At 39.8% G+C, this 14364-nt stretch overlaps 1 protein-coding gene and 1 long non-coding RNA gene across 6 annotated transcripts; one reads left to right on the forward strand and one right to left on the reverse strand.

The window, feature by feature from the left end:
- The first annotated feature begins 2796 nt into the window (after positions 1 to 2796).
- Positions 2797 to 7462, forward strand: LOC103993011 (uncharacterized). Of its 5 annotated transcripts, XR_010515269.1 has the most exons (7): positions 2797 to 3042; positions 3125 to 3287; positions 4691 to 4808; positions 4919 to 5729; positions 5840 to 5938; positions 6790 to 6944; positions 7032 to 7461. It is a non-coding gene; the product is annotated as an uncharacterized LOC103993011 (long non-coding RNA). The 5 variants fall into 5 exon arrangements; XR_010515268.1 differs by having other exon boundaries at positions 3125 to 4808; positions 7032 to 7462; XR_010515267.1 differs by having other exon boundaries at positions 4691 to 5729.
- A 10-nt stretch (positions 7463 to 7472) lies between these two features.
- Positions 7473 to 10240, reverse strand: LOC135679486 (protein trichome birefringence-like 38). Its single transcript, XM_065193298.1, has 5 exons — positions 9752 to 10240; positions 9476 to 9647; positions 8332 to 8507; positions 8079 to 8237; positions 7473 to 7990 (listed from the first exon to the last, which is right to left on the reverse strand). The coding sequence occupies exons 1-5, from the start codon at positions 10072 to 10074 to the stop codon at positions 7699 to 7701; spliced, it is 1122 nt and encodes a 373-aa protein (XP_065049370.1). The 5' UTR covers positions 10075 to 10240; the 3' UTR covers positions 7473 to 7698.
- Positions 10241 to 14364: the final 4124 nt, after the last annotated feature.

A 14364-nucleotide genomic window follows, 5' to 3' on the forward strand; every position in this document is an offset into this window, starting at 1 on the left:
AACAAGAGGAATTATTTTTGCTTTTGGTACACGAGTGCTTCTCCTTAATTTATGAGATTGCTCTCCAACCTCTTGTGAACTTGATTGATGTCCAATCAAAGGAATATTAGGTTGTTCATCAACCTTTTGAGATGTCTCCACTAGTGACTCTTCACTAGTTGGAGGATGAACATTATTACTTGAAGTCAATAAAAGTTCAAAGAACTCCACATCTCGATATTCTATTATGATATTAGACTCGAAGTCTATATGCTTTGCTATTTGAGGCATAGCCTATAAATATACATTTGATTCCTCTAGGTCCCAATTTTATTCTTTAAGGATCATTATTCTTACAATATGCAAGACACCCCCACACATTAAAATAATCAATGTTAGGTTGTCTTCCTTTCCATAACTCATATAGAGAGATCTTATTCTTTTTAAAATATGACATGCAGCTAATAAAGCTTCTCCCCACAAATTATAAGATAATTTAGTATGCAATAATATAGCATTAATCATCTCTAGATAAGTTCTATTTTTTCTTTTTGCTAATCGATTTTGCTCAGGTGTTCTAGGTGCTGAACATTCATGAATTATGCCATGTTGTTCACAAAACAAGTTAAATTCATTAGGAAAGTATTCTCCTCCTCTGTCACTTCTTAAAGATTTAATTTTCTTCCCTAATTGATTTTTAACTTTTGCTTTATATGCCTTAAAAGCATTAAAAGCATCATTTTTATGTTTCAATAAGTATACATATGTGAATCTAGACATATCATCTATACAAGTAATGAAATATCTATTACCTCCTCTCGTTAATATATCATTTAATTCACATATACAAGAATGTATTAAGTTTAACAAATTAGTATATCTTTCAATACTTTTGAATGGTTTCTTCATCATCTTTGATTTAACATAAATTTCACATTTATTAAGATCATCAAAATGATAATTTATTAAACCACACTTAACCATTCTTCTAATGGTGCTAGTTCCAATATGTGCTAATCTATCATGTCATAACGAATAATAATCAACATCTTTATTAAATTTAGAATCATTGTCAAAGATAATTTGACCATTCCCTCAGCGGAATAGCATTTTCCAACAAAAGTTCTATTACAGGATAGAGTTAACTTCCCGGATTCAAATACAGATTTAATTCCAGGTTTGCTAAGGAGATTCTCACTTACTAAATTTCTACTTATATTCGGTACGTGAAAAATATTAGTAAGAGTGACTTTCTTACCCGAAGTGAAAGTGAGTTCCATATTTCCCTTGCCAATCACCTTAGAACGAACTTCATTTCTCATTTGAATCTCTTGCCCTTTCGTGACTTCTTTGTAAGTCTTGAAGAGTACCTTATCATAGCAAACATAGATAGTAGCACAAGTATCGTATCACCAACCAGAAACCTTGCCAAATATAGCATTCACTTCGCTCACCATAACGATTATATTATCATCTCCCTCAACGGAGTTGACTTTCGGTTTCTGGCCCTTTTTAAATCTATAATCCATAGTAAAATAATCAGGTTTTCCACAAACAAAACAGCCTCCACTCTTTGGCTTCTTAAATTTTATTTGATCCGGGCCAAAATGATTTTCCTTGTTTTGTTTGCCTTTGTTGGAATTCTTAGGTTGATTCACAACATTTGCTTTTATATTCCCAAAAGAGTTCTCACTCTTTTCTCTTATCCTCAATTCCTCTTCGATTCGAAGATGTTTTTAAATTTGCTCCAAAATGATATCCTTGAAGTCATGTAAAATCTTCTTCCTATACCCTTTCCAAGATGAAGGCAACTTGGCTATTATAGCCCCTACTTGAAAAGGTTCAGGAAGTTCAATTTTTTCAACTTTCAATTGATTAACAATGACCTACAACTCATGCACTTGTGCCAATATTGGCTTGTCATCCATAAACTTGTAATCAAAATATTTATAAATCAAAATTTTCTTTGTACCTTCCTCCTCGGCATGATATTTGAATTCCAAAGCATTCCAAATTGCTTTTGTAGATTGTTCCACCGTATAAAGATCATAAAGTCGATCCGAAATAGCATTGAGAATGTGTCCTCTACATGACTTCATCTTCGATTCTCATTTTTTTGTTCAGCCTTGACTTCATCGGTGTCATCATCGATTAGATCAAAAATTGGTTGAAGATTTGGATCAAACACAGAAGATCTTCAAAGCAGTCAATATGAATTTCATCTTGTCTTAAAATTCGTTCCATCAAAACGATCCAAACGAACAAAATCTTGATTCAATAATTTGATGGTATTTGTGGCCTCCATAGTGAATTTATATAAACTCACAAATATCGTTTTTAGATTGTTGGAAAAATACGATAAAGAAGAGGATAAAAACACTATAGAAACAAATAATAAACATAAGATCAAGAATACTTTAGGAAATATATTTAGGCTTGAAATGTATATAAATATTTTTCTAAAAATGATATTTGTACTCTTTTCTCGATACAATTAGTATGAGTTTGATGTAAATAGTTTTAGTTGATATGATAAATCTTTAGAAGATTTAAATAAACAATAAAGAATCTTGGAATTAGAGAATATCTAATTTGAAAGTAAGGAAGAAGAATATAAAAAAAAAATTATAATAATTTACCTTCAAATATCTATTTATAGATATTTTCTCAAAAGATATAATTTTTGAAAAATAACTACCAAAATAACTATAAAAGAAAACATCTTTTCAAATAAATCTTTTGAAAAGAAATTTTTTTTTCTTTTTAATTTGAACAATTTATAACAGCAAGTCGGCGTACTGATGTGTCCGCTGTCCCCGCCGACGTCAATGTGGCCCTGCTTGACCACCTCACCGCGGAGCCGGAGCTCAACCTGGTGATCTACTGCATCGAGCTCAGCGCCGGTTTCGCTGCGGACGGATACTCCTGTGGATCTCACCTTCACCGTTGGCGTAGCCGGCTCCTGGGGCGACAACCTCACCCGTCATCTGCGTCGTGGGAGGGCACAACTCCGACGACTATGGCACCAGCCGCATCCTCCTCCATACCATCGGCTTCTCCGAGGTCACCGAGTTGGTTTCCGATTTCAAAGAGCAAGAGCGTGGATTTGGTCGGATTGGCTTATATATCGGCTTGTAATTTGTAGGAGGTGGTATATAATTTGGACTGGACAATGATCCACACGGCGATCTCGTCGGACTTGAAGCAGAGCTTGCCCGTGTACTTCAATCGTCAGCATCAGCCGCAGCTTGTCGGGGATCCACACCTACCTTCGTGATCGAGCACATTGCATACTTCCTCGCGCCCAAGTAGGTAGCCTTGGACATTCTGCTAAATGCTAATTTGATATCTTGGTACAGAGGATAATAAGCCAGAATCATTTTAGTTACTATTTTGTTCGATTTCTACGTTTGGACACTGATGATTACTAAAGCATGTGGAATCAACCGATCGTTTCTTTTCAATTGCAAGTGTTTGATCAGATTACCTAAAGTTATATTCAATCTCAATGCTTGTGATTGCAAGTCGCATTTAACTTTATGTTTATCTGTCTAACTGTTGAGCGTCTCTGTCGCCTTTGCTTACTGTTATCCTCCTAAACTACAGAAGTATGCGCTTTCCTGTTCTCTGAACATTTGCCTGTCATCTTCTATCAGTATTAATATTCTTGAATTCATCTCCAGGTCTAAGTCATTTGTATTCTACAAGCAAACATAGTTAATACTTAATGCAATAGTCTACCTGGAAAAGTGCTACAAATTTCAGTCTTTCCTGTGGAGCTGAATTGTACAGTTAGATGGTTGATAGTTTCTTTAGCTCCTGGCAATGTGTGCACATGGTTGTGTGCTCACTCTGCATGGGTGTTTCATCGATATCTAACAGTGGTCTAGTTTGTCATCAGTAGAATTTAACATGAATTCGAGAGTCAATTACGATATTAATATCTATTGACAATCTTTCCATGAAAATGTCAGAGGAATCTGATTAAGTACAATGGCTAATGGTTTTAACTAATATGAAAAATCTAAGTAATTGAAAATATATATACTGTCAATTATTTGTTGTTAAATTGAACAGGTCTGTACTGACAGAGTATGCTCAAGTTAGATTGTGGGTATGTGTGTGTGTGTGAATAGGAAATAATGATTGCCATTTGTTTCTGCATAATATATCTGCCTTATAGATCTTTTCTTGCTTGTATATTGTGAATTCTATCAGCTTTCCACTTTCAGGATATGGGAAACTTGGAATGGATGAGAAGTTTCTCTTTTATGCATGTTGTTATCATCATTTTTGAATTTTCTAAGCACAAAAGCTAACTCATTAGTTAGTTCTCTGATGCTGTCAATTTTTGGTTACGGAATCGTTGCAGTGTAAACTGTATGTGATTGTGGTAGAATTTAATTTTATGTATCATTCCTTCAGTTTTGCAGCAATTTTAGGTAGGCAATACAGTTCCGAGTACTGTTAACTGATATGCCCGGTAAGAGATCACTGAATAAGCTCTGTGACAAAGACTGATGTCCTGAGAGTCTTTGTAGACCCAAACATCTACATCTTTAGATACAATCATATGTGCATTCTTGAGGACTTGATACCATTGAGGGCTGAGGCTGAGCTGCTAATAGTTATGATCTGAATATGATTGCTATAGGCAATATTCTTGAGACCTTTATTTTACTTCTAATTTGTATGTAATTATCATACAAAGGCTGTAAAGCCATTGTTAGTTGCAGGACTGAAACTGAGGGTAGCCAAAGCCCAGCAGGCCTTCATGGAGCTAGCAGATGCATGTGAGTATCCAATAGCCATTATTGCATCAGCTAAAGGTATGGTACCAGATCACCGTCCTCACTTCATTGGTGCTTAATAGTTGTACCATAAGTACCAACTTCTGTGGTGATATTGTGGAATCAGCTGATGCAAATGTGTTTGTTAGGCCAATATTTAATGACTTAGCTGTGTGGGCTATTCCATGCTGAGAAGAAGCAATGATTGGACAGCCTGACCGAATTACTATTGATATTGGTCTGTCCCTTTCATGGCGGACGTTTTAACTGCATCTCGGAATCTCAGGAAGAATATGACTGCTTCAGTTAATTACTGGTGTATCTACGGCCTTCAAGCATACCTCTCAAATGGGAGAATAATGAGCCTTTATGGGTCAATATCCTTTTTTAGCACATTCAGGCAAGTTTGCCATTATTATTCTTGCTATCAAATCATATTTCATTTATTTGTTTTTCCCTTAACATGATTGAAATCTAAATTTTATTTTTCAGTCAAATACTAATTTCATTTCAGGTAATATACCCTCCTATATCATTTGGTATCATTAAGAAAAAAAAAGAGCACCAACCGTTACCAACTTATATTGGTATGACATCAGTCCTTGGTTGCAAAACACCTTTTATTTTGTTCTTCTTCTTCCTTCACTTTTTTGAGGGGTTGACTACTTCAGTGACAATCAAAACTTTGTTGTGTATAGCTAATTTTGACAAAAAGTACATAATTGTTGCATTTTTTTATCACCATTTTCAACACCAACCTTCTCCCATCTTAAAAATATCAAAGAGCATCTTTGTTCACAACAAATGCATAATTCTAATTAGGTTCAGTATTGTACTACTTGTTTCTTGTACAATTGATGCCATTAAGCAGGATGTGCTGAGTGGAGAGACCAATGTTATTACAGAGACTGGTGATTCATGGTTCAATTGCCAAAGACTTTGTTTGCCAGAGAAGTGTGGGTGAGTAAGTTTTATGATCAGATTGTTCCTAATGTTCTGACTTCCTTATTATGATGGCATTCGGCTCAACTCAAGAATGCAACTGAAACAGATATGGGTTCCAAATGCAGTATGGATCTATTGGATGGTCAGTAGGAGCCACTCTTCAATATTCTGATGCTGTCAAGGAAAGACCTGCTATTGCTCAAATAGGTGCAGGAAGTTTCAAGGTAAATGAGAGAGTGACTACCTGCATGTTCATCTCACAAAGATGTCTTTTATGAATAATGTGAGAAATGTCTTCTTTCTGACCCAGCAGTATATAGAGGGCTGGTGGTACTTACATTTGGGTTCCTCACATCTTAAAGGAAGAAAAAAAAAAGAAAGAAGGGGGAAAAAACAGTTTCTGTGTATTCAGTACTCAGTATCAAAGTCTGCAATACCGAATGATACCGCCCGTATCGGGCGATATGTACCGGTCCGTCAATAGACCGGTATACGGATCGTCCGCTACCGAGCGGTACAGTCGATTGAGGCGTTATCGTCGATGGTGACCAAGGGAGAAAACAGAAGAGGGAGAAGGGGAAGAAATAAATAGGAAAAAAAAGGGAGAACCTGGAGATCGCCGCTCTCCTCCTTGTCTGTCGACGACTTCTCATCTGCGCGCAGGAGAAGAGGCATCGATGTCGCGAGGTGGAGAGAGGCGAAGATTTTTTTTTTCTTCTCTTCTCGGGCGATGTCGCTTGCAAATTTTTTTTTTATCTGCAACGTCACTGGGAGGCGACGTCGCCCAATATATTTTTTTTATAATCTGCGACGTCGCCTTGGCACTTTTTTTTTTTTTTAATCTGCGACATCGCCTCAGCGACGTCGCCCTACATAGAGGTAAACCGAGTGATTTACTTATATATATATACCGAGTGGTATACCGAAATATATCGTTCGGTATACAGTACCGTACCATATTATACCAAATAAATCTCGAAATTTTGGTATGGTACAATTCAATCCTTGCTCGGCATTACTTCTACTTCCCGTCATTCTTTAGGTGACAGCTCAAGATGTATTGAATATGATCCAGCAGGGCAGCGGAGCATTGTCTTCATCATTAATAATGGTGGATACACCATTAAAGTAGAGATCCATGATGGACCTTACAATGAGATTAAGAACCGGAACTATACTGGAGTTGTTGGTGCCATTAACAGCGGGGAAGGCAAGTGTAGTAATAGCAAGGTGAGTTTGTGACAACAATTGCTGATTTTAACCCTACAATCGAGTATGGAACTCATGCGACAAAGCAAATCCTGTGAACTTTTGTAGGTGAAGACTGAGGAGGAATTCAAAGAGGCCATAGCAAAAGCCACAGGAGAAGAAAAATTGCTTGTGCTTCATTGGGGCAAGTGTGCATAAAGATGATCCAAGCAAGAAGATATTGAACTGGGGATCAAAGGTCTCATCAGCCAACAGTAGAGAAACTTGTATTCAAGGATAGAGGAATGGCCAATATGTTGATATCGAGGTATACTTCAAATAAATAATCTGTTCATGTCGGAGTGTAAGCATCTAAACAGAAACAATGCATGCAGTGTACAAGTGCCAGTGTTACCTTTAAACATGTGTTTGTCAGGTTTTCCTATCACTTTCCTGTTGAATGCATGTTAGTAACCATGAGGTCTGCTTGTAAACAGAGAAAGTTGGATCAGTAAATGAAACCATTATTAAACTGAGTTCCACTGAAACTTATTAGCATGACAAAGGACAATGTTACAATCTGCCTCTACTTGAGGCTTCTCTTTTGATTTTGTAATTTAAGCAGAGGATCGTTTCTCAGTAATGAAGGCACCATTTGAATCAGGAATACCATATACATCATGTGATCAATGACCAATTCACCAATCGATTCTAGAGCAGATAATTCTTGGTAACTGGTTACCAGTTGCATGCTTTGGTAGTCTTTGCACAAATCTTGTTGCAGGTATCGGTTCCGTCAAAGAAGTGCTGCATACAGGATCTGATTCCAAGTATCGGGAACGCCAGCGAGACACCAGTGGCTGCAGTCCATGCCAGGATGATCTCCACTGTAAGCAGACGGATGTGCATCTCTTCTGAGCTGAGAAAGCAAGGTTATGTCGAGCAGGTAGACTGGTTTGGACATGGCGCCGAGGACGCTCGTCACTACTCCTTGAGCTGGAACCGGACCACCTGGGTAAGTCGATCCGCTAACTGGTTGCGTTTGTCTGTAACAGTTCTTTGCGTTCTTATCCCCCCATTCTGCTCCCCTGTTGCCAAAACGAAGGAAGAAGACAGTCAGATCAGCTTCATGAAACAGAAGCCAGAGGATTCACAGTGCTCTCTGTATAACGCAACTTGGAATGGGTGGGGGAGATCCCTTGGAAGAAGACTTTGGTTGCGGCAGGATTGATGTTGGCATCCACCCATTTGGCCCACGTAGTCAGCCCCTTGTTGAAGGCCACCAACCGATCCATGTCCTTCAGAACTTGGTCTCCATCTCGCACATAGTCCCATCTGCGCCACAAAGTTGCTTCTTGTCATACAGGGTGAGAGGAGAGGGGAGGCAAGAAGAGCTTTGGGGTATCTGTGAGCAGGGCAGGTCGCACACGGTTGGCTGCTTCCTTTGTGAGTCCACCAGTGCCACGTGTTGAAGACCAGCACGTCGACGCCCAGCCAGGCCGCACCGGACTGGATGGAATCGAGCCTCAGCACGCGGCCGATGTGTTCCTCCACGATGTCCACCAGGTAAGTGCTGTGGTACAGCATCACCGACACGCCATAGTCCTGCAATACTGCATCTGGTTAGCTGTCCTTGCATTCATGTGCCCTGTTGGCTAAAGTCCAAGACAAACGACGACTGTGCTCGAAGTAGCAGGTCAGCTGTACGCTTCTGACACGTTCGCCATGAAGACCTCTGTCGGGTTTCGCCTCTCTCCTTCATTCTTCTCGGGTACAAGACGGAAGATCTATTTTGATGTGCAGTGCTGCTGTTGGATCTGGAATCCCTGCTCCTCACACATGGTAAAACCTTTGTTCTACATGAACTTTGGCACCCGGTAATCTCTGTGCCAGATTGCAGAAAGAGGGAAAAGAAGATATCAAAGGAATTTGGATGTGATGTGCACTTTATCCTTGCCATTGGGTTGACTTCACTTACAGGACAGACAAGGAGGATAGCATGAGAAAAGTTGGATCAAGAAACAGGTTATTATTACATTTGAAGCTCTGAACGATGCACGAAAAACGATTGAGGGAGGGGAGAATAAGCTGTCAAATTTCCTAATCATATTTTGGCAGAGACAAATACACTAACTACGATGCATGGATGTTACACTCCATGCTGAGACCAGACGAAGAATACGATGAAAACACTCGTTCCAGCCTATCAACACGATGCAATAGTTGCAGGATCTCGAGGAGGCCTCTCAGTATTAAAACCCAAAGGGCTTATCGTCGCGGTGTTCGGCCATTAGGCCTCGTGACATGAGCTCAGGAAAGGTCAAATCCAGGGAGAAGGTAAAATAGAAAATGTCGCACAGTGCACAGACATGCTCTGCTGTCTCCCATGATTAGCTCTAACAAGTGAGCCACTGTGCAAGTTGTGAATGTGACGTTTGCGGTGTTCGTCCCCACAAACAAAGAGAACAGACGATTAATATGTTGACAGCGATTGACGAAAGCAGCGGTCATGATGGGAGTCCGAGGGAGAAGAAGGAGAAGAAGAAGGAGAAGAGAGGAGAGGAGGACGGCACCGTGAATGTTATAGTGGAGAGCGTGTCTTTCTTTTTGTAGGTCGTCTTGGCGTCGGGGACGGCGGCGTGAAGCATGCAGACGAGTGACTGCCACTGGTTGATGCTGATGGAATCGCCCACGAACATAATCTTCTTGCCTTTCCACCTCCTCAGGAGATCCAAACCGTTGAACCTTCACAAGAGCATGCATTAAATGCAAGTGGCTGCCCGGTAATTTACGAAAGAGAGGAAGAAGAAGAAGAAGAAGCTGTGGTGGTGGCGGTGACAGCAACCAACCTTGGGAGCTCACAAGCATCAGGCTTCCACCGGTACTTGAGGTACGACTTGTCGGGCCGGCCATAGCGCTGGCAGTCGAACTCCGGATCGAGGATGGGGCAAGTGGAGGAGTCGTAGAGCGGGTAGGACTGGTCGTAGACCCAGCTGCCTCGGAACATGTTGCAGCTGATGCCGCTCGCTCCCTCCCTCCTCCCCGGCGACGTGCCATTGCCAAGATGATGCGTGTGACCGAAGCTCTCGGTCGCCGTGCCATTCAAGGAGGCGATCAGCACCGACAGCAGCGCACAGAGCAGCACGAAACTCCATTGAGCTCTCGATCCCATGACAAAGGAAGGAAGAAGAAGTGATGGAGAAAGAGAGAGAGAGAGGCTTCAAGGAGATCTATCTATATAGCGTGAAGAATAAATATATAGTAAATCCATGAAGCGAGAAGTTTAAGGAGAGAGGGGAGGGGCAGAGGGAGTGGACCGAGGCTGAGGCTCGGAATGGTCGGCAGTGAATGGCATGCACTACCGGATGTATAAAGTGCAAGTATATGCTTTTGGTAGCTTTTTTCTTTTCTATTTTTTCCCCAAAAAGAAAACTATTATTGCTTAGATTCCACAATAACGAATCAATGATAAAAGATAAGGGAGTCAGTCATTCTCCTCTCAAAAATAAAAATGTTTCAGTATTTTTAGTATTGTTGGCCAGCCAATAAGTCATATAGTTAAGTTTCTTTATATTCATGATAGACAGAATATGTCTCAAATGATTTCAACAAAAATCAAATGTCATGCATAATATTGAGTAACGAACAAAGAGCAACACATTTCTTGTCTATCACAGAAACCATAGTCATCAAGTCAGATTCAATTGGAGTCTTTCTTATACCATCAGAAACTACAACACATAAGCTCTCTCACACTCACTCCTACTGCTTTAATTGAAAAAAATACATCATATACTTTCATGAACCTGCATCCAAATCACTTCTAATAACAAAACCAATACCTCACTCAAATGACACTTTGACAAAGGCATTACATTTCAACTTAACACACTCCTCTTGAAGGTGCCGCCCCTCGCTTTGCTCGTTGTCCGCTCGCTCGCACAGTAAAAAATGACCAATTTTGGATTGTTTTTGGGCCATTTTCGCGTGATGTAGTGATTGTAGCGAGCAGCATGAAACGTCAGTCATCTCAGCACCCTGGAACCCCCCGCGTAGCACAAGACTAGATGAGATTTTCGGATAACATGGAAGGTGTTGCACCTTGCTTCGCTCGCTCCGTCGCTCACTCATGCAACCAAAAATGGCCAGTTTTGGGCTATTTTTGGATCGATTTTGCATGTTGCGATGGCCACGGTGAGTGGTACGAAACATCAACCATCTCAACACCCTAGAACCCCCCGAGTGGAACAGGACTGAATGACACATTTGGATAACAGGAAAGGTGCCGCCTCTCACTTCGCACGTTGTTCGTCGTTCGTCGCTCGCTCACGCAGCCAAAAATGACTAGGTTTGGATTGATTTTGAGTCATTTTCACATGCTGCGGTGACTGTAACGAGCAGCGCGAAACGTCAGTCATCTCAGCACATTGGAACCCCCGGGTAGCATGTGCTCCGTTGACCGTACAGAGTGCAAGAAGGTAATTTGCCCTCATCATTAGCTAGGATTATTCTATGCAAAATCTTATTAGGAGAGGAGGCATTCCGAATAAAAATTATATCATTTCTTACAAACTAGATCCACCGAGGCTAGTAGCAATTAATGCCCAATGGTTCTGATTCATCACCACTATCAAACCATTTACCATTCACCCAGTTCACAAAAAAATAAAAATTTTACCTTAATTTTGGATTTGAAGAGATGTCATAGAGAAATAAAGAAGAAACATTGAGAAAAAGATAGTAATCAATAGATTCAACAACCAAACAAAAAAGAGTAGTATTGAGGACCACAAAATGTGAATCATAGAACTGTTGCCTGTTATAGATTGCTGAGAACTGTTGCCTGTTGTGACCATAATTTCTCACTTACTCTATTAGCTTAATATCTAATCCATACACCTCATTAATAAATTAAAAATGGCTGTGACTGTTATTTGAATCAGAGACTTGGCACAGCAGCAAACTCCTACAGTAATTTGCAGTTGGCAAGACAAAATGATGGATAGAGCAAGTGGACTATTCCATACATCTATCTCTTCTCTTTGATGTCCTGATTATTATTAATAGGCTCCACTCTCCATGATGATTGATGATTGAAGCAGACCCCACACACAGTTGGCATTAGGATTCCTTGAAGCCTACTCTTGCATCCAAAAAGAAGTTGCTCCCTAATCACTTGCAAACAGCAGAGTAACAGGTATGTGTTTTTGGCCAAGTTGAGCTATTAACTTGTTTATGGAGAAGAAATGAAGATTGTTGAACTACATAAGGAGAATAGATAGAACCATCACACAAAGAAAAAATATGGCAAGACAAAATATTCTATATTTTACTTAAAAATCCTTATAATTTTAAAAATATTATATTTTTCATGACTAACACATGGGGTCTATATAGTCACCATAAAGCAATCTCATCATTATTATTATCAATTCTCTAAATCACATCATATAGTTTCTAAATCATTCTTATCCTTTTTATAATTAGACTTCTTGAATCATATAACATAATCGGGTGATGATTCAGATAAAAACTCTTTAGTGCTTGTATTATATCATCATCTTACGAAGCTATAGTTTTCTTATGCTTCTTATTACTTTTTCAACTCCAACTCTTTTGTTCATTAAATTCAACATTTCTTGACATCACATCTCTTGACAACACTTTAGTCGTAGTGTCCCCACACGAGTAGCTATGAGATCAATTATCTCCATCATATGGACGAATATATAGCACACCAGTCTGTTCGGTTATCTCGATGTCCCTCTCGAATAACTTATGACTAAGATTATTTAGAATATGTATTTAAAGATGAATCGGTCTTATTATCGTGATCTTATCACGATCCGATTCCTATTGCATAGATCCATGGAAACCATAATATATTTATGCATCAAGTAATATAAAGTAAGAAAATATCATAATAATACTAAGTAAAAAGAGTATATGTCATATCACATATGTCATCACTCACGTTATTGGCTTTCAGAGCATTTATGACTAGCAACTCCCGTAGAGGTTCCATTCGATGATCACCCGATGTCTCCTCTGGCCTTACCTCCTCTTGCCTGATACAATTGGGTCTTGATGACCCTTTTTGTTTCTTATTAGCTCTTGTTTTATAGCCTCTCTTTCGGGATGACATTTGCTTTTATAACTTATTTTGTCTAATTTAATGAAAACCTCTTTGGAATATACTGTTCGCCCTTTGAATGATTCTTGAGCGAGCTCGAGAATGTTTGAAATCCTGTTCCCTTGTTTTGCATTACCACTTCGTGGGGCGGGAGATCCTAAGCCTCAGGTATCATTGGAGCATCCCCTGAGGAGTCATTAAGTGTTTGGCTCCAACTCTCTCGCAAGCGGAGAAAGCGAGGCACTAGCTTAAAGGGGTCAAGGGGAGTAGCAGGAGTGCGGAGCCATGGATGCTCGACCCCCTGACGCCAAAGCCTAAGAGATGCTTCTAACAAGGTAAGCATGGGGCTCATCTCCGCCCCACCTTATCTTATGTGTTCATAAAAAAGGAAGCTGAAGGGTGTGTCTATAATGTTTGACCCTCCTTCTAGCGTTAAAATAATAGTGTCATGAGTACTATCGATTGATGAGTCAGCACGATTGGTCTATTGATGAAGGTGCATGCTCACCCAGGTGCCTCTTCTTGGCTAACGCGATTGACTTGGTGAGGTGAGACCATATGGGTGGTCCAGTTGGAAGTCACTTTGTTAGCATGGACTCAGTTCGGGATGACCGAGTAGGCGGTCTAGAATCTTCTTGGTTGTAAGGTTCCTCCCCGGGGATGGGTCATATGGGTGTCCTCGGGTGAAGGGTTATCCCGTGGTTATTTGGCTACGTCCTGTTAGCGGAGTCACCTCCTATCCATTGACAATCCTACATGATAGGTTAGCATTGGGGGTTGCTCAATGCCACCCCTCCGATACTAAAGTCAGTGAAGGGGAGAAGACAACGGTGTAAGTTGTATAAATAGATGAGTGTGTAGAGAGTCCCCCCTCCGTGTGAATTGGCGTATTCCTTTTTATACTTGATCTATAGGATTTTTTACTGACTGGTCTGAGATAAAATTACGTAAACCGTCTGATCATTCTTTGATCTTGATAAGGTAGGATGGTCATCGAGATACACTGTAGTACCATTTTAGTGTCGGTCTCGAATAAGCTGGCGTGGAAAAAATCATCCCTATCAAATGGTCATTAGGAGACACTCTTAAATATTCTGATGCTATGGAGGAAAGGCCTGCTATTACTCGAATAGTTTCAGGAAGTTTGCAAGTAAATGAGAGAGTGACTACTGTTCATCACACAAAGATGTTCTTATGTGAAAATTAGTTATTAGATCAGCTTTTGCATTCAAACTATATTTTTTTATGAATAATGTGAGAAATGTCTTCTTTCTTACCCATAGCATAGCATTGTCTTCATAACTAATAATGTTTAGTTAGTCAAATTCT

This window comes from Musa acuminata, chromosome BXJ1-7 (assembly GCF_036884655.1).
Source record: "Musa acuminata AAA Group cultivar baxijiao chromosome BXJ1-7, Cavendish_Baxijiao_AAA, whole genome shotgun sequence".
NCBI lineage: Eukaryota > Viridiplantae > Streptophyta > Magnoliopsida > Zingiberales > Musaceae > Musa > Musa acuminata.